The 17387-nt window shown below is 51.2% G+C and overlaps 1 protein-coding gene across 1 annotated transcript in view; it reads right to left on the reverse strand.

The window, feature by feature from the left end:
• Nucleotides 1–16211, reverse strand: part of SCD5 (stearoyl-CoA desaturase 5) — a 74453-nt gene extending 58242 nt beyond the window's left edge. The window contains exon 1 of the mRNA XM_006110901.4: nt 15700–16211. Coding sequence (XP_006110963.1) covers nt 15700–15928 — 229 coding nt within the window. The 5' untranslated portion in view covers nt 15929–16211. The remainder of the gene's footprint in view (nt 1–15699) is intronic.
• Between the last annotated feature and the right edge of the window lie 1176 nt (nt 16212–17387).

Raw genomic sequence — 17387 nt, forward strand, 5'->3', positions numbered from 1 at the left:
AGGAAAAGACCCATAAATGATGTACCTAGTTTACTACTTCCCGTGCAAGGAAATGGAATGCAAGATTTTTCCTGTCTTCACAGTGGAGCTTGTCGGATTAGTCAACAAAGGATTCCCAGGCATCTAAAACTATTAAATATTAGCACAGCCAGGCAAGATGACAATAGATTGACTAAACAAACCTATACCTGCAAGCTAGATCAAAATGATCTCCTTACCTTTGGAGAAGATTATAGCATTTAAGACGAAAATACAGTGTCATTGCAGCTTCTCACAATAATGGACCACCTCTCCATCATGGTGTTATGCCAGATGTGAACGTTCAAGCGCCCATTATAAGAACGGTAGGTCTGCAGATTACCTCAGATGTCACAAGGATGGGCAATAGAGAAAAATCTGAGAGAGACCCCAGCAAACAGGCAAACTGAAAGAGGAAAACGGAATGCCTGTGTCTTGTTATTTGCACAGTAATAACAGGGCTCTAGCATGGCAGTCATGGACTGCACACATGGTAAGAGATAGACTCTGCCCCAGAAATCTTACAGTTTAGTGGATGAAGGATGGGAGGGGAAGAAGAGGTGCAGAAAGACAAAATGACTTGTCCAACATCATATAATCAGGATTAGAACCCTAAGCTCCTAACTCATGTGCTAGACCCCCCCCCCCCCCCATGGTAGGGCTCTGATACTAACTCTCTTTGAGCACACATGCTTGTTGGCAGTCCTTAGTAAAACAGTGCTTAGAGAATGTGCCCCTAGGCCCCTCTCCCCTGATGCACCTCCTCCGTCCCCAAAATAACTTCCCTTTCCTTGGCCAGAGATACCTCTCTAAGACTCAAACTGGTACATTTGCCCCAGGACAACTTTGTAAGTGAGGGGAAGACACAGTCAAGGGAGTCAACAGGATTGCCAGGCCCCTGGGCAATGGGGGGGGGGGGGTCAGCTCCATGTTATCAGCCCAAGCACATGGTGAGGAGCTCTGGAGCATGCTGCACAAGGCCCCCCACCCAGGGAATCTAAAGGGCCTGAGTCTCTGACCATTGCTGCCCCCTTTGTCCCTCTCCCTATGGGGAACCTGGACATACTGCACATCCCCTGATGGTGCACAGATGGCTCCCATTCTGCTCTCTTTTCCAAAAAATGAGTCAATAGGTGACTAGTTGTCTCTTATCTGTAAAAACCTTAATGGGTTTGAAGCAGGAGGGGCTACATTTCCTCACTCAGTAACAACTCACCTAAGCACTCATGCCGCACTGATTCAGTGGCCTAACTCCCTAGAGAGAAAAGCTGGGTGAGGTAATATCTTGTATTGGACCAGCTTCCTTGCTGAGAGCGACTTGCTTTCCAGCCACACACAGCTCTCCTTCTTGCGTGTGGCTGAAAAGCTTCTCTCTCTCTCTCTTTCTAACAGGAGTGTGTCCAATAAAAGACAGAACCTCACCCACCCACCCACCTACCTGAGCTCTCTAATATCCTGGGACTAACATGGCGATAGCTGCACTATATGGAAGGGAAAGAAGCAGGTCCCTGTGATGTGTAACCAGCATAGTACTGGGGGCTGTGGCGGAGGCTCACAAGCTAAATCTGGAAGTGAAGACCATTGACTAGTTAGTTGGCCAGTCATCCATTCAAAGGTAGCTCCTTTGATCATAGACTTACAGAATCCTAGGGTTGGAAGAGATCTCAGGAGGTTGAGTCCAGCCCCCTGCCCAAAGCAGGACCAACCCCAACTAAATTGTGAAGACTGGGCTCCATCTAATTCTGTTCTGGTCCATTTGCAAGCAACATCTGGTCCATTTGCAAGGTCGGTTGTCTGAGATGCGCCCTTTGTTCTAGGGTTCCTTTTGTGATTAAAGTTGAGATTCACTTGGAAAACAAAAATAGCACCTTGGTTTCCTGACCCCTGCATGATAAATGTGTTTTGCCTTCATTTCTCCCCTGGTGCTGTAAAGCTCTGTGATATCAGCTCTGATGCTTTGCTTTGACTCTCAGGCAGCTACATTAACTCTTTGGCTAACATGCCTCGGATGGGTTGGTGGGGCAAGACACAGGCCAGCTGTTGCCTTGCGCTGCAGAGTCCTGTCGATGTGCCCCATTCTAGTGGAGCAGGGTGTTGTGTAGTTAGCATGGATGGTAAAAAATAAAATCTACTGATTGCATCAAATTGCTCATCTTTAATTCTAACATCAATGTTAATTACAAGTGCAATTGTAATTGCAGGGAAGGAAGCTCCAATGCCAGTGATGGGGACACGTGCTGAATCCTATTGACTGAAGGCAGGCCGGTATGCTGGGGATGTGTGTGTGAAGGGTATGAAAGCACCCCCCCAGCCGTGCTCCCCTGAGTAAGCATGCTCCAGCCAGCCAGGGAAGGCAGGAGCGGTGCACCTACCTCTCCCATTCTCTGTCTGGGCAGGGGAAGGCTGGGGCTGATTTCCCACTTACTTGGAGAGCCATGGGGGCGCATTCACACTCTTGTGATTCACGTTTACAAAAAAGCAACCGCTGCCCCCAGAAATGCCTGCGTACGGGCCTGGAAGGAGACGTTTTACATCCCAGTGCTCTGGATGTAGATGAGGACAGGCAGCTCCTCTTTCCCCTCCCCCACTAGAGCATCTGCAACGTCAAGAATAGCAGCACAGCTCCCAGCAGCGGGCAGCCTGAAACCACACTGCCTCCACCAGCAGAGGAGTCAAGTATTGCTCCATCTGCCATGCGAGCCTGCTGAGTGCGCCAGGGACACACAGCCCCTCTCCTCTGGCTGAGCCTCCGCCACTGGTGCAGGGGATAAGCTTGGGCCAACTCACTCTGTTCCACCGGGGAGAAGTCGGGTCCAGTATCGATGGGGATTGTTCGCCTCTTTCCATGTGGGCAGCCGCCCTGAAGCAAAAGTGATGGTTAAGCCGTTGCTTCAGGAGCCGCCTCTCGGCAGGCCTGTTTCCACCTCTCTCAAGCTTTGCCTCTTCCAGGGAGGTTCCTGGGAGCTGGACACCGCACCCTCATGGCACCCACTCGACAGGGTGATGCCTCTCGCGCTGCCACTAGCACCTGCCGTGGCGAGGAGACAGGCAGAAGTCCAGGGTGGGTCTGAATCGATTCTCAGCTGCCTTTGCTGCTGACCCTACTGAGCCTCTCTTTGAGCACACCTGCTTAGTAGCACCGCCAAAAAAATCTGCTCTGGTGGCATAAACCCTCTCCTAGGAGCCAGGATCACTGGTGTTCTCATCCCGCCCGGGACACTGCTTCCCTCTGGCCTGAGACAATTCACTTCACCCTTCGACCTCAGTTTCCCCGTCTGTAAGATGAAGTATAACAGCACCGACTTACCCACTTTACAAGGGTGTTGAAGCTTACGCAAGGGCCCAAAGATCGCCACTCACAGCTGACTCAGGGCACATTTCAGTGCTGCAGTGGGAAGGTGGCAGCAAAGTTAAAACAGAGGGGGCTCAAATGACACTCGCCACAGCCAGATTCCATTTGGGAGCCGCAGACACAGCCGTCTCCTTTTCATCTGGAAAGCGGCGCTTTGTCTGCAAGGGCCTAGCCCAGAACCACCCGCCCTAGAGCTACCTCCACCCGGCACGTATAGTCCCACGTCAGGGAGAGATGTCCACACCGGGGAGGATTCTAAACCTTGCTGTGCACAGAGCAGCTGAATTAGCTAGGCCGGTAGCAGCTGCTGGGACACCGACATTTGTGGGAAGCGAGATTTAAAGAGAAACATCGCCGCTTCTTCTCTTGCTTTTCGTTTTTAATCAGTTACCAACGAGGCTCTTCTTTGGCACCTTCATGTCTTGCATCATTTACCTTCCCTGGCTTTCCGGCAGGAGAACAGCTCAGGGGGGCTCTGTACATGCAGTAGCAAGGAATCAGGGGGGGCTGTGGAGAGGAAAAGCCCTGGTGACAGGACTCAGAACTGCCAGGCATGTAGACTCATTATCCCTTGCTTCCCCTCTCCCTTTTGCAGTACTTGCTTCCCATCTGATAGTGTAAATAAACCAGACGTGTTGAGTCACAAATGTGAGGTTCAATCCCACATCATCTGCAGCTCCCTGTGCTGGTTTTTCCCCACAGGATCTTTGGCAGGGAGAGGGAGAAGGAGTGCAAACATGCACCCTCTGCAGCGGGTGGGGGTGCGGAGCTGTAATGTTACTGTCCAGCTGCTGCTACTCCCCCTGCTTTCTAATGAGCGGACATGTCTTTGGGAGATTAGTGTTTGGGAGCCACTGCAGGGGGACGGGCTGAGATGCTCAGAACTGTGCCAGCCAGTTCAGTGGCACACGGTGGTCGCTTGTCCTGCTCCCCTTCTCAGAACCACTATAGAAAAACGGCTGCATTAGCAAGCACCCTTCGGTGGCCTGACATCATTTCTGTCGGCGGCTGTTTGTGGCTGGATCGGTGAGGCTGCAGGATCATTAGCAGATCAGGACCTAGAGAAACTGAGCTTTAAAGGAGGCTTCCAAAGGAAAACAAAACACGATGTGCCCTTTGGTGCTGCTTTATGATGGATGAAAGCCTGAAAGGCTTGGCTGGGTTTTTTTGAAGTTATTTCTGCTCCTTTTTCAGATTAGAAGCTCAGAGCCTGGCCACACTGCTTTTATTGCAAGCATCTGTGGATCACTCAAGAATCAGGCAGACTGTGACCTCAGAAAGACGTTGCAAGTGAAAACTGAGGATGGGCATGATCTCAGCCCCACAGAAGACAATGGAAAGATTCATATCAGTGTCAGTAGGCTTTGGATCAGAGAGGAAGTGATTTCTTTCATACACTCCGGATATCTGTCCGAGCTGCACGCAGCACAGAATCAGAAGTCATGGGCAATGATTCTTTTATGGTCTCATCTCCATTTTGCAGTGTGCTTGAGGGACCCAGTAAGATTCTGGAGAGATGGGCATTCTGGCATTAGAAAGGCTGAAAATCACTAGTCTAGACGGCCTCTAGTAATGGATTATTCCATCCCTTACTTTAGGGTTCTGATTTCCCCAAACTCTACGTAGGGAAAAAACCAACATGAAAACCTCTGAAATGACACACCTAGAGTTTGCTCTTGCTGCTGTTCACAAAAGGAGCTTTGCTATTGAGTACAGGGGAGACAGGCCTTCTATCTGTTTGTGCAGTGAGGCAAAGACTTGTCATGAGCCTGTTGAATTAGACAAGGCTGAGAAAAGCCTAAACAGTCCTAACTGTGGACAAAATTCAGCCCCAGCATAACAGACACCAGGGAGTTGTGCTCACTTATCACGGAGTAAATCTGGCCGCTTAGCTTTCATTGCTGAGCTCTAGGAGAGGTTAGGCCTTTGCAGTCTTTAGCTGTCAAGGAAGCAAACCTGGGTCTAGTATGTGAATAATGAAACTGGCCTGGTTATATGCATGCCCTCTCCTGAGGGCAACCCCTCGTGCCTGGATGGAGCATTGCAGGGGACTTCACCACTCGTACATCCCTGGTTGCCACTTCCTTTCCCTGCAATGGCCAACTCGGCCCACGTGCTCTGCCACCTCCCCCCCTGGGTTCTCTGTGGCTCAGCTTTCTGGCCAAGCCACAGAACAGTTCCCCCTCCCTGCAGGGTAACTAAAGGTCCCACGTAAAGTTTGCAAACAACATCCAGACTTACAGTTCTTCTGCCCTTCCCAGACTGGACTGAAATCCTCTGCTTCCTGGCCCCTCAGAGAGTCTCTTGAACAGCTGCTTCCCCAGCAGGATTCCCTCACTGCTTCCCATCGCCAGAGACTCCACGAGTGTAGCTCTGCTCCTTCTGAGCCCTATCTCACAGCACCCAGGAGACTGCCTTGCTCCCTGGGGGTAACTCTGCCTGACTCCCCTTATTCCTCTCTCCAGAGTTCTCCTCACTCCGCTGCCTTTTGCAGGCCTGTCCCAGCCATGCTCTTGCTGCTCCAACACCACAGCTGACCTCAGTCTTTCTAATTCAGTCTCACTAACTCCAGCAGTTAATTGACCCTTAATTTGCCATCTCATCCATGAGGCTGAAGGATAGCTGCTAAATCATGGGCAAGGCTGAGCCTAGCTTGGCTGAGGGCCAGGCTGCCAGCCCGGGACAAGACTATAGGGTCACGGTGGCTTTTACTCCACATGGATTATTACAGCGGAGTCCGTGACCCTTCTGGGACCTGACTGACAGAAGACTTGCACTGAAGCTAAGGGCTTGTCTACACTGGAGTTACAGAAGCATAGCTACACCCATGGGGCTGAAAAACTCGCTGGGCCCCTGAGCACGGTGTGGGGGGTGGCTCCATATTCCTGGGGGCAGGGCTTGGGCAGAAGGGGCAGGACTGGGGGCAGCCAGCCCTCAGTTCTGCCTACAGCGGGCCGTCCAGCACTCCAGCAATGATATAAAGTGTCTGGGGCAATTGCCCCCTTCGCCTTTCTTCTCGGCAGGGGAGTGAAAAATCCACACCCCTGAGACACATAGCTAAGCAGACATAACCCCTGGCCTAGGCAGCCCTCTGTTGTCCAAAAAAACCCTTCCCTCAGCCTCGCTGCCCCTTCTTGGCATTAACTCGTGATGGGAGAACCCCTCCTGTTGCTATTCTCAGTGGCTAAGGGCTGATTTGTGCTGCTGTCGCATTTGAAGTGTAGACGTAACCTAAGGCAGGAAGCTGTATCAAACTAAACCTACTACAGACTTTTAGAGGCAGAGGGTAAGTCCTTCAAGCAACACTCCCAGGTGATAGCATTGGTCACTAGTCTCATGCCCTTGACTGTGCCTGGAACCCACAAGCGGGTACAAATGGTCATTTGAGTCAGGTGGCACCCAATGAACCATGGCAAGCGCCTTTTTGCAGTAACTGTTAGGGTGAGGGAAGGGGATAGGTTTAGCCGAGTGCCTGTTAAACTGTCATTTGATGCTGACATTTGAGATTAAGGCATCCTGGCTAGTAACAGAAATAAGGGAAGGGTTCTAGATAATGAATCATTGAATCATAAACGATTAGGGTTGGATTAGACCTGAGGAGGCCATCCAGTCCTAACCCCCTGCTCAAAGCAGGACCAGCCACAACTAAATTATCCCACCCAGAGTTTGGTCAAATCTGGCCTTAAACACCTCTAGGGATGGATATTCCACCACCTCCCTAGGGAACCCATTCCAGTGCTTCACCACCCTCCTAGTGAAATAGATTTTCCCTAATATCCAACCTAGACCTCCCCCACTGTAACTTGAGACCATTGCTCCTTGTTCTGCCATCCATCACTACTGAGAACAGCCTCTCTCCATCCTCTTTGGAACCCCCCTTCAGAGGTAGCCGAGTTGCTTCCATTCTCATATTCAGAGACACACGGTATTTTCTTGCCCATGGTGGTGCGAGAGGTGGCTGGGGAGGGAGGTTTTCTAATGCTGGTGGGAAGTGTGGCATTTCTGCACACACACGACAGAATCTCAGCTGCCTCCACCACACTGCAGGGTCTGGTTTTAAGGGGGTGGGGGGGTGTTCACATGCATAGGTTTGAGCAATGCTGAGACAGGGCCAACAGCAACCATCCTATTTCTCACCAGGGGAGTCCCTCCTGTTTTCAGGAGCTGGCGCTGAGAGCGGTTTCTCCCTGTCTTCTGCTCCTGCTGGGAGAGTGAAGCTCCCCTCCCCTCCAAATCTGCTGTGCTGCTGCTTTTGTTTTCCCGTTCTTAGCGCCGTTGATTCACTTCACTGGGAAGCTGGGCACGAATCAAGCTGAGAGGCTCCCACCCACTCGCCACCATTACCTAGGGAAGTTCTCAGATGGCGGCACCAGGGAGGCCAGAGCTGCCTCCATCTGTGTAGCCATTGTCAGGTAGGCAAAACAGACCCATGAAGGTGCCACGTGAAAGGTAAAACTCAGACCCTCGGCGAGCGAGCAATAAAATCAGTTTACAAGCCAAGTCAGAGCCCTCCGGTTTCTCTCCCATGGCCTCTCACTGGCAGGACCCGTCGGGGCTCTGGGCACTCCTAGTACAAACATTAGTAACAACCACTGCTTCTTGCACGCCTAGCAGGCCTGTAGCTGTCTGCAAACAGAGGGGCTACGTCTAGACTGGCACGATTTTCCAGAAATGCTTTTAACGGAAAAGTTTTCCATTAAAAGCATTTTCAGAACAGAGCATCTAGATTGGCGCGGACGCTTTTCCGCAAAAGCACTTTTTGAGGAAAAGCGTCCGTGCCAATCTAGATGTGCTTTTGCGCAAAAAAGCCCCGATCGCCATTTTCGCGCTCGGGGCTTTTTTGCGCAAAACAAATCTGAGCTGTCTACACTGGCCCTTTTGTGCAAAAGTTTTGCGCAAAAGGGACTTTTGCCCGAACGGGAGCAGCATAGTATTTCCGCAAGAAGCACTGATTTCTTACAGTAGGAAGTCAGTGCTTTTGCGGTAATTCAAGCGGCCAGTGTAGACAGCTGGCAAGTTTTTCCGGAAAAGCGGCTGATTTTCTGGAAAAACTGGCCAGTCTAGACACATCCAGGGAGTTGGACGGGCACTGAGTGAGAGACACCATCTAGCACCCTGGCACAGGGGGGCGCTCCTTCCCACCGGCCAGATGTGAAGATGGAGACCTAGGCTGACTGGCCGTGTGTGGCTTGGCAAATCCTTGCACTTTGGCCACAGCCTCCCCTCACTACACACACACACCTGTCTGCACTAGACTGAGGCAGAATGGGGTTGGCGGAGGCTGTGGCTACTGCATCATGCAGCTCCCACTCCATCACTTCTGGACTCAGCCGCCTCGAACACTGCTGGGACCAGCCCTTCCGCATCCCCTCGTCTGCCTCCACGAGCTGAGGCTTACAAGCCCCAGTAAAGCTCTCGAGGAGCTGGTCAAAGCGGGGGAAAGGTGATGGATGATCCTGAGTAAACAACTGACTCTGGCTTGTCCTTGGCCTAATTTTTCCATTGTCTATTATGTGCAGCTGGATGTATTTCAGTAAGTTACCAGTGGAAACAAATCCTGCTGAGTGTTCATTTTGGCTGTTACTGCTGTTTTCTAGGTAGCACAGTGGCCCTATTTCATCTCTGCTCAGTGAGACGCGGTGACTCACTGATTAACAAGCTAATTGGGAGCAGTGGGAAGCAGATCTGTAGGGGGACCAGAGGGAAATCCCTGACTGAGTGGGGAGGGAGAAACTAGCTGCATTGGGATGTTGCAGGGGAAAGGATCGTACACAACAAACAAGAGGTCAGTATGGAAAACTCAGCTTCTGAAACTGCACGCGGCATGTGTCCCACACTGGCTCTGACCACTGGGGGGTCACAGCTCTGCCTACCACTTGCTGCAGTTGCTCCCTTGGGGTGTTCCATGTACTTTGGACGTCATTTACAAAGTGTCTTGGGATGGGATGTCAGGGGACACACAACACGGGGGTGGGGGGAGGGGATGCTACAGGCAGCAGTGACCTCTCTGAGGTGCACAGATTTCACTCACCTTACTTAGCCAGACACTACAGCGGACTTCTCCGTCCAGGATTTATATGCAGAACTTCTCTGTCGTTACCTCAGGTGGGGAGCTGAGGCGTGGGGACTCAGGGACAGATTTTCAAAGTAGTTCCGTGTCCAACATAAAAAAATCTGGCCCCTTGTTTTGATGCCTAACCGGGAGCTGAGTTCCTCAAATCTCCAGCCTGAAGTGGCTTGCCTCGGGTCACGTGTGACGTCTGGCAGAGTAAGGAATTGACCCCAGTTCTCTAGGCAGCCAGGACAACTAAATCCAACTCCCGCCCAGGGCTTCCCTGTGGGTTGTAGGCTCCTACTCTTTCAGGGGGAAGACAGGCTCATAGAAAGAGCCCACAGGGGTGGTGACTGGCATCTCTTAATGAAGTAAAAGGTTTCATGTACAATTGGCCCCGACTTGCAGAATTCACATCCAAACCCTTTTCCCTAAGCTATCCCAAAGCTTGGGGAGGTAGCCGTTCAGTTCTGGTTCCCCTCCAGTTGCAATTATCTATAGCACAGCATGCACAGCTTGGCCTTGGCAGCTAATGTGCGAGGGAGTATCTGCCATCCTTTTCCCAGGGCCTGGAACATCTGACCAGCACAATGCCAGGCAGCGAGAGGCAACCGATGCTAGTGAGCAGGCTGCCGGAGTGACACTCTCTCATCTCAATGGGCACAGTGACCCCAGGCCCAAAGAGAACGTTTTCGTTTGCTTTTGTAAAACCAAAGCCCAAATTGTTCACTCAGTCTATGCACACTGCAGTTCCTACTGCTGTCGCTACTGTCTTCCCCCTCTTCCACCTTGCCTTGCCTCTCTTTAAATTGCAAGCTCTTTAGGTCAGGGTCTTTCTTTTTTTAAAAAAACAGAGGTTTACAGCACCTAGCACTACAGGGGCTCAATACAGGGTGGGTCCCTGTTAACTTGTTCGTGATTCATAATGATACCAAAGCGATTCCTCTGCAGATGGGGGGGAGGGGGAATGCTAGAGGGACATAGTTCTTTTCTCACATGCTTTTGTCAGCACTTGGCTCCAATATTTTACTCTCCCCACATCTACAGATTCTTAGTTAATAGAAATGAGGATTCAGTTCCCATGAGGAGAGCAGAATTCCTTAAGTGAGATCTTAGTGCGGGTGTGAGTGACATTCAATCCTGGGGTGCAACCTATGTTCTGGACAGAGCAGCTGGCTAAAAAAATAGAGATGGAGGAGAGAAGGGGGACTTCTAACTACTTCTTAAACCCTTCGACAAGCACCTTCCTGTGACCCAGCTAAAACTCTCTACCCACAATCCTTCCTGTGCATAGCACATGCCCTGGGTCTTCATTTTAACAGTCTAGACACCATAAGGCCCTAGCCCTTCATATGGCCCCATAAATCAGGGCAGAAAACTCATGCACCATATAAACTGGTACAGTCAAACGTAGAGGGTGTGATGTCATATTCCGGTTCATTGAGATGTTAATTATCTCATGTACATACCAAACAAGGTGCATTGCTGTCCTTCACTAGCTGGTGAGCTAAGGTTCTTGTATGGTGCCTGTTACCATAGAACCTCACCATCTTTAGTTGCTTGCCCTCACAACACCCCTCTGAGGCAGGGCAGTGTTACTATTGCACAGATGGGAAAGAGAGGCTCGGAGAGGCTAAGTGACTTGCCCTAGTTCACACAGGGAGCCTGTGGCAGAGCAGGTTCTTTACTCCAGGGCAGATCACACTTGACATTCCTGATATTTCTCAGATTAAAAGAAAAAAAAAAAGAGGAAAATGAAAGGTAAGAAGAGCTTTTAGGGTGTGACCACGAGGAACAAATGAAGGTTGCAATCTCTCTTTGTTCAAAATCAATTGCAGGTCACCTTTAGTGCTGTCTGCAGCAAACCCAGACACTTAGCTCTTTGGGACAAGGACCATCTTTCAGTTCTGTGATGGGACAGCACAGTTTGAGCCTGAATCCAGGACTGGGGCTCCGAGGTGCTCTCACAATAGAAAACAATAAATAAATACCACAACTGCCCCCTGGCCAGACGTGTAGCCCTTGTGCTAAAGGAGCCCTTCATTCAGCTGTCAATAGTGCTAAGGATTCGATCCCCAGGCACCCTCTCACGGGTGAAACGCCATCTGGCAATGAGGCAGCGGTAAACCCACACATTAGGCAGATCCCCAAAGACGTAAGGAACTCTTGGCTGCAGCCAGCAACGTGCTTGTCTGTGCTATTCTTTTACCAGTGGTTCCCAAACTTTTCTGCATCACGCCCCCTTTGGGATTTTTGAGAAACCCTCACGCCCCCCCCCCAAAAAAATAGCAGCAAAACTTGGGGGTGGGATTGATGGAGGGGGATATCTGGGTCACCTTACTCCCCTCCTGGAATTTCTTCACACCCCTGGGAACCTATGTTTAGTCCTGTCATCTCAGAGGAGATGATGGGAGGGACAAGATAAAAGAATCTGTATCTTAGGTTCTCTTTCCTGGGGCAGATCTTTGCTTTCTCCTTCCCTTCCTGGCTCTCTGAACATAGCTGTGCCTCTGCCTTTATTTTCTCACTGCGGGGCTCTTACAGCTCCTGTTTGGTTTTCAAATTTCCTCTAGTTCAGCTATGTGCAGCATTCCCGGGAGGATACAGCAGGGGGTAGATTTCTAAACCCTGCCCAAATAGAGAATGTAGCAGGAGAAGGGAGGGTGAGCGAAAAAGCAAACCTGTTTTCCACTAGGATTTTAGTAGAGATCAGCCATTTCGCTCATCATAGTTTCCACTTTAAAAAGGCAGAAAAAAGAAACAAAATTATCAAAGGACGTAATTGTAATTGAAAAAAGTGGCTCCACTCTGTTTCTACAGCAACTGCAATACCAGGAATTACACTGGCAGTGCTGTCTAAAGAGCCATCACTTTGTTACAGAACAAAAGACCTGGAGCTTTATGAACAATTAGAGCAGATTCTTTTCCCTTTTGAACTTTTGACAGGGCTGCAAAACCTGACTTTTGAACACCCGCAGCACCCAAAAGCTAATGGAACAACTGCAGCAATAACTCAGCCTGTCACCCTCATTTCCACCTGGGGACAAGTGGGGAGCAGTTACGTGGCTAAGCAGGAGGCAGGTAATGCATCCTCTGGCTATTACAAGGAAGGGCTTGATCTACTTCTGCAGCAGGCAAGACCTATGTCCAACCGCGCGAGTGTGGGCTTTTGATTTAGAGTTGATGTGCATGCCAGTCTGAAAACACAACCTCTTCTGGAGAGAACAGGGCCAGCCTTGCAAATGCCCCGTTCAGAGCCTTTGGAAATGTTGCAAGGGGAAGAATTATCTGGCTCAGGGAATTATTAGAAGGAAGAGGGGCGGGGGAAGAGGGCAATCGATGGTAATTGAAGCCACCGACAGCTGACTCGACACAGAAACCACAAATGGGTGTCCAAGGTAATAGAGACATAACGAGGCTTCTAGGAATCTGTGAGGGGGACAGAGTGTCTTTGAAAGGCACAAGCATGGAGAACGCCTTCATCTAGAACTGCTAATGGGCTCGGTGCCTCTGTTGCCAGGGCTTAGTCTCGGACCGGGACACGGGGAACATATTACCACCGAAGGGAAGGGGGGTGTTTCTTCTAGAAGAGGTAGGACTAACAAGGCCTCTTTGTGTGTATCCTTTGAACCGGTGCTGCACTGATGGACCCCGGCCCTGCTTCAGCAGGCAGGTTTTGGAAGAATGGATCTGAAGCAGAGACGGGTTACCCTGACAAACACCTAGGTCCGGCTCAGCACAACTGACCTCTCCCCCGCCCCAGCCTGCTGTCCCCTCTGTTGAAATGGGTGGCTGTGGGCGGGGAGACCCTTGAAAGCAATAAGATATGCAGGCCCTGCTGTCAGACACTGCTGCTGGCCCGTGCCAGTTGACTCAGGCGTGCCGGGCTTGGCCTACCGGGCTGTTTCACTGTGGCGTCCATGTTCTGACAAGGGCGCCTGGGCTCTAGGACTGGATGGGGGGGGGGAGGGTGCGTGTCCCAGAGCTGATACTGCAGCCCAAGTCCAAACACCTCCCCCACCATTAAATTACAGCCCCATTAGCCTGAGCCTGCTGGCGTGGGCCAGCCATGGGCATGTAATTGCAGCGTAGACAAACCCGGAGAGCCTTCAGCTAGCTTGTGAGAGGCTTGTCAGCAAGAGGGAAGGGGGGGGGGGCAGGGAGTCGCTCCTCTTGCTACCTCCAGGGCATGACCTTGCTGGGATCCGAGTGGTTAGAGGTGGGAAGGGGTTTTCAGAGCATCAAATACTCCCCCCTCGCCACCTGCACGCAGGGCGAGCGCAAACGCCTGCTCCCCAGAAGGAGAGGGTGCCGCGGCTGAACTCGCTGCACAACCGCTCTTCAAAGCCAGCGAGGGCTTCAGGAGGGAGATGGATGAACGTGGTTTGGAGCTAGAGTCCTTATCTGACCACCCCCCCCCCCCCATCCTGCCGGTGCCACTCCCACTCACGCACCTGTGGCTTTCACACTCTTTTAAGGCAGAAAACGAAACGGTTAGAGCCAGCCCGCGGCAGCCAGGAAATCTGTGTTCCCCTCCCTTCTCTACCACTCGCTCCCGGAGTCACTCCCGCTCCGTGCCTCAGTTCCCCTTCTGTAGCGCTGGGCTAATAAACCCTCCTTTGCAGAGGGCACAGCCATGATGAGAGGTGGGATGAAAGTCCAAAGAGCCCTTACAACGAATTGGCATTCAGGAATGCAGCGAGTACGTACTAGCACAGTTGTGAATACACAACAGTTGTGTGGGGGTGGAGGGAGGGGGAAGGTTGCGAACCTGAAGGCCCCCCCCGGAGTGAAGCACCATTCCCTGCATACCCGGTGTTATTGAAACCAGCGTGTCAACACACAGCTCTTCCAAGCCAAAAAGGGCAAGGGCCCTTGACTAACTCTCCACATGCACTAGCTCTACACAAGCTTTGCTTATGGTTCCTGTCCTGGGAAGCACCAAACCCCTTCCCCACCCATCAGGCACGCGTGGGAAGCATAACAAGTCTTGTCTGTGTGGCGGGGGGCTGACCAAAGCGCAAGGCATTTTGGGATTGTGCTTTGGCCCCTCATGGGTTTTCTAATAAACCCAGCCGCGTCCACCTGCACTTAACAGGGCCTGTCCCCTTTGCCTCAGCTACAGCCAGTGGCAAAGGGCCAACAAAGGTTGCCATGGCAGATGTATCCAGCGGAGGGCCTGCAGTTCGTCCGGCTGTAAATCCTGACACCAAACAATGACGATTCAGGCCGAGTTACATGCACCTCAGCATTTCCCAGGCAATGGCCCTAAGTCACACTGCCCCCAATGGCCGCAGGGGCAGGCCACAGTGACTGAGCGGAGTGGGGGGGCCTATGCAGAGCATGTCCGGCAGGTATGCTTTCTGCCAGGGGCCCACATGCCAGAGACGTCGGGGGGGTTCTTCGGTAAGTGACTCGGGATATGTGAGCAGGCAAATGGCATCTACCAGCTATTAGATGGGGGAAGAGACAAGCAGGGAAGACAAGCTGGCATCTACCAGCTATTAGATGGGGGAAGAGACAAGCAGGGAAGACAAGCTGGCATCTACCAGCTATTAGATGGGGGAAGAGACAAGCAGGGAAGACAAGCTGGCATCTACCAGCTATTAGATGGGGGAAGAGACAAACAGCTATTAGATGGGGGAAGAGACAAGCATGAGGGCAAGCAGGGAGATGGGAAACTGGAGCCTGTGAGGAGAAAAAGTAACATCAGCCAGGACTTGGTTATGTCGCAAGAATTTAGAGGGGGAAGCATTTTAAGCGGCTGTGTCTGATCCCTTAGGTGAGATTTCATCTCTCCCTCTTCCTCCCATCCCCAGTTGTTTCACTGAGAACACTGTGAGTTTTGGGTTAAAAAATGAGTCAAAATTACCAGGATCCGGGATACAGGGGCAGAGGCTAGACCAGACAATCTCCTATGGGAAGGTACTTGAGAACCCAATTGATGCCTTTGATTGAGGGCTAAATTGTCTAATCTGACTGGTTCCGCCCCTGCCCCGCCCCCTGCCCGGCACCAGAACAATTCTGATCCTGTCGCTGGGGGGAAAAGTACTGGCTGGCTTATGATCGGTTTGCCCGATGGTTCAATTCATGCGGTGGAGGAGCTGAATGGATGATTCTAAAGAGGACTTTGAAATATCAGGCTCCAATGGGCAACCTCCCCCCTTCCAGTTTTACAGAGCAGCCATAAACCCGGGACGGCTCCCACCTTCAGAAACCAGACACAAATACGCCCACAGCCATCTCCACCATGGGGACACCGAAGCAGGGAACTCACCCCAGATCAAAGTGAGCAGCTGGGCCTTGGGGATGAGGCAGAGGGAGTACACGGCTCCGATGTGGAGCAGCGTCATTAGGACGACATTCCTCCAGACAATCTCCTGCCTATATCTGTCGCTTCCCTCGCTGCTCTTGGCGTTTGATCCCAACGGGTTCTCTTCTCTCCCATCACAGAAGGGGCTCCTTTTCTCTCCATCCTCTGCGCACTTGGCTGCCTGGCTTGACATAGCTAAGAAAGCCAGGTCTGTCTGTGCGTAAGTTTGTGCGGCTCCCCACGAACCAGGGTCTGAGAAGCGCTACCAGTCCGACAGCGAAGGTACGTGCCTGCTGAGTTGATGATTGATTTATTGTAATGGATGATGGTTGTTCTTCCTTTTAGGGTTGGGGGGTTTTCCCTCCTTTTTTCCTGCAGACCAGTTTTAAAGAAACCCTACAAATGCAAATCCCGGAGCCCAGCATCTGTTGCTAGCATCTCATCCATGATGCTTCTGCTGTGCCAGGACTGAACTCCGCACAGCAACAGAGGGAAGAAAAAAAAAAGGGGGGTGGGCGGGGAGAGAGAGAGAGAAAGAGAGTGAAAGACAGACCTGCATAGCTACAGCCAATCAGAATCACGTGTGGGGCTCTCAAAGAGAGCGAGCGCTCAGCTCTGTCCGCTGTTGCCACATATTGGCTAGACTGAATATTCCCACACACACGCAAACAGAATGCAAACACTGAGAGGGAGGCATTGAATCAGCACCAGCGGTGGCAAGACACAACTAGCCCTCCCCCAAAGGCAGCCACGCTTTTGTGAGATCGCTGGGCCCTCTTAATAGCTCCTCACTCGATGGGAAAAAGCCAAATCAGCCTGCATTCACGCCATACAACTGCGCCTGCTTCAAATCAATTGATGTAACAGGACATGGAATTTAACACCAATAGAACATCCTCTCTCTGAACAGGACTGAGGGCCCAGACTGGCTCCAGCTGGAAAATCAGGCCTCTTATCAATAGTTACTGCACATGGTACCATGTGGAGAGGGTAGTTTTTTCAATGGATTGAACTGCACTGTGAACTATTTGCAGCCTTCTTGCCTGCTATGAATGTACAATAACCAGGCTGCTAATGTTATGAGCAGGCTTCTGATAACAAATTTACCCTAACTGTGAGCTCCTCTGTACAGTCCGTGGGAAAGTAGAGAATGTGATGTAAAAAAAGAGCTAATTTTTAAAATGACTTCGAGATCTGCTACAATATAATCTTGAAAACTATCCCTCTAAAAGATACAAAATTCCAATGAGCGAGGCGAACTGTGTGTTGCATCCGGAATTCTCAAAAGCTCTTTTGAAAAGACCATTGTCTAGCAACATTTGAGAACTCCTGGTCCTAATCTTGAGACATTCTGAGCCATCCAGGCCAGAGAACATCTCCATCTCCACCGCCTCCAGCTAATTCTCAAATTCTACGTGAGACACCCCCCCACGCGCTCTTTTCCTCTCACTGTATTGCTTTCCTTCTTTAGCCCCCCTTTTTTAAACTCCTATCTAATTGCAGCCGGGCTTGGCCAGTCACAATTGTCTAGTTAGTAATGCCGTTGTAAGCAGTGACCAGAGAGGCAGTTACATGCACTGCCCTAGACAGCCTACTGCTGGCAGGAGTTTGCCAGGTCTCAGAGGAACTGATCAGACTCTGTGCTGCTGGGC

This window comes from Pelodiscus sinensis, chromosome 5 (assembly GCF_049634645.1).
Source record: "Pelodiscus sinensis isolate JC-2024 chromosome 5, ASM4963464v1, whole genome shotgun sequence".
In the NCBI taxonomy this organism is placed as follows: Eukaryota; Metazoa; Chordata; order Testudines; family Trionychidae; genus Pelodiscus; species Pelodiscus sinensis.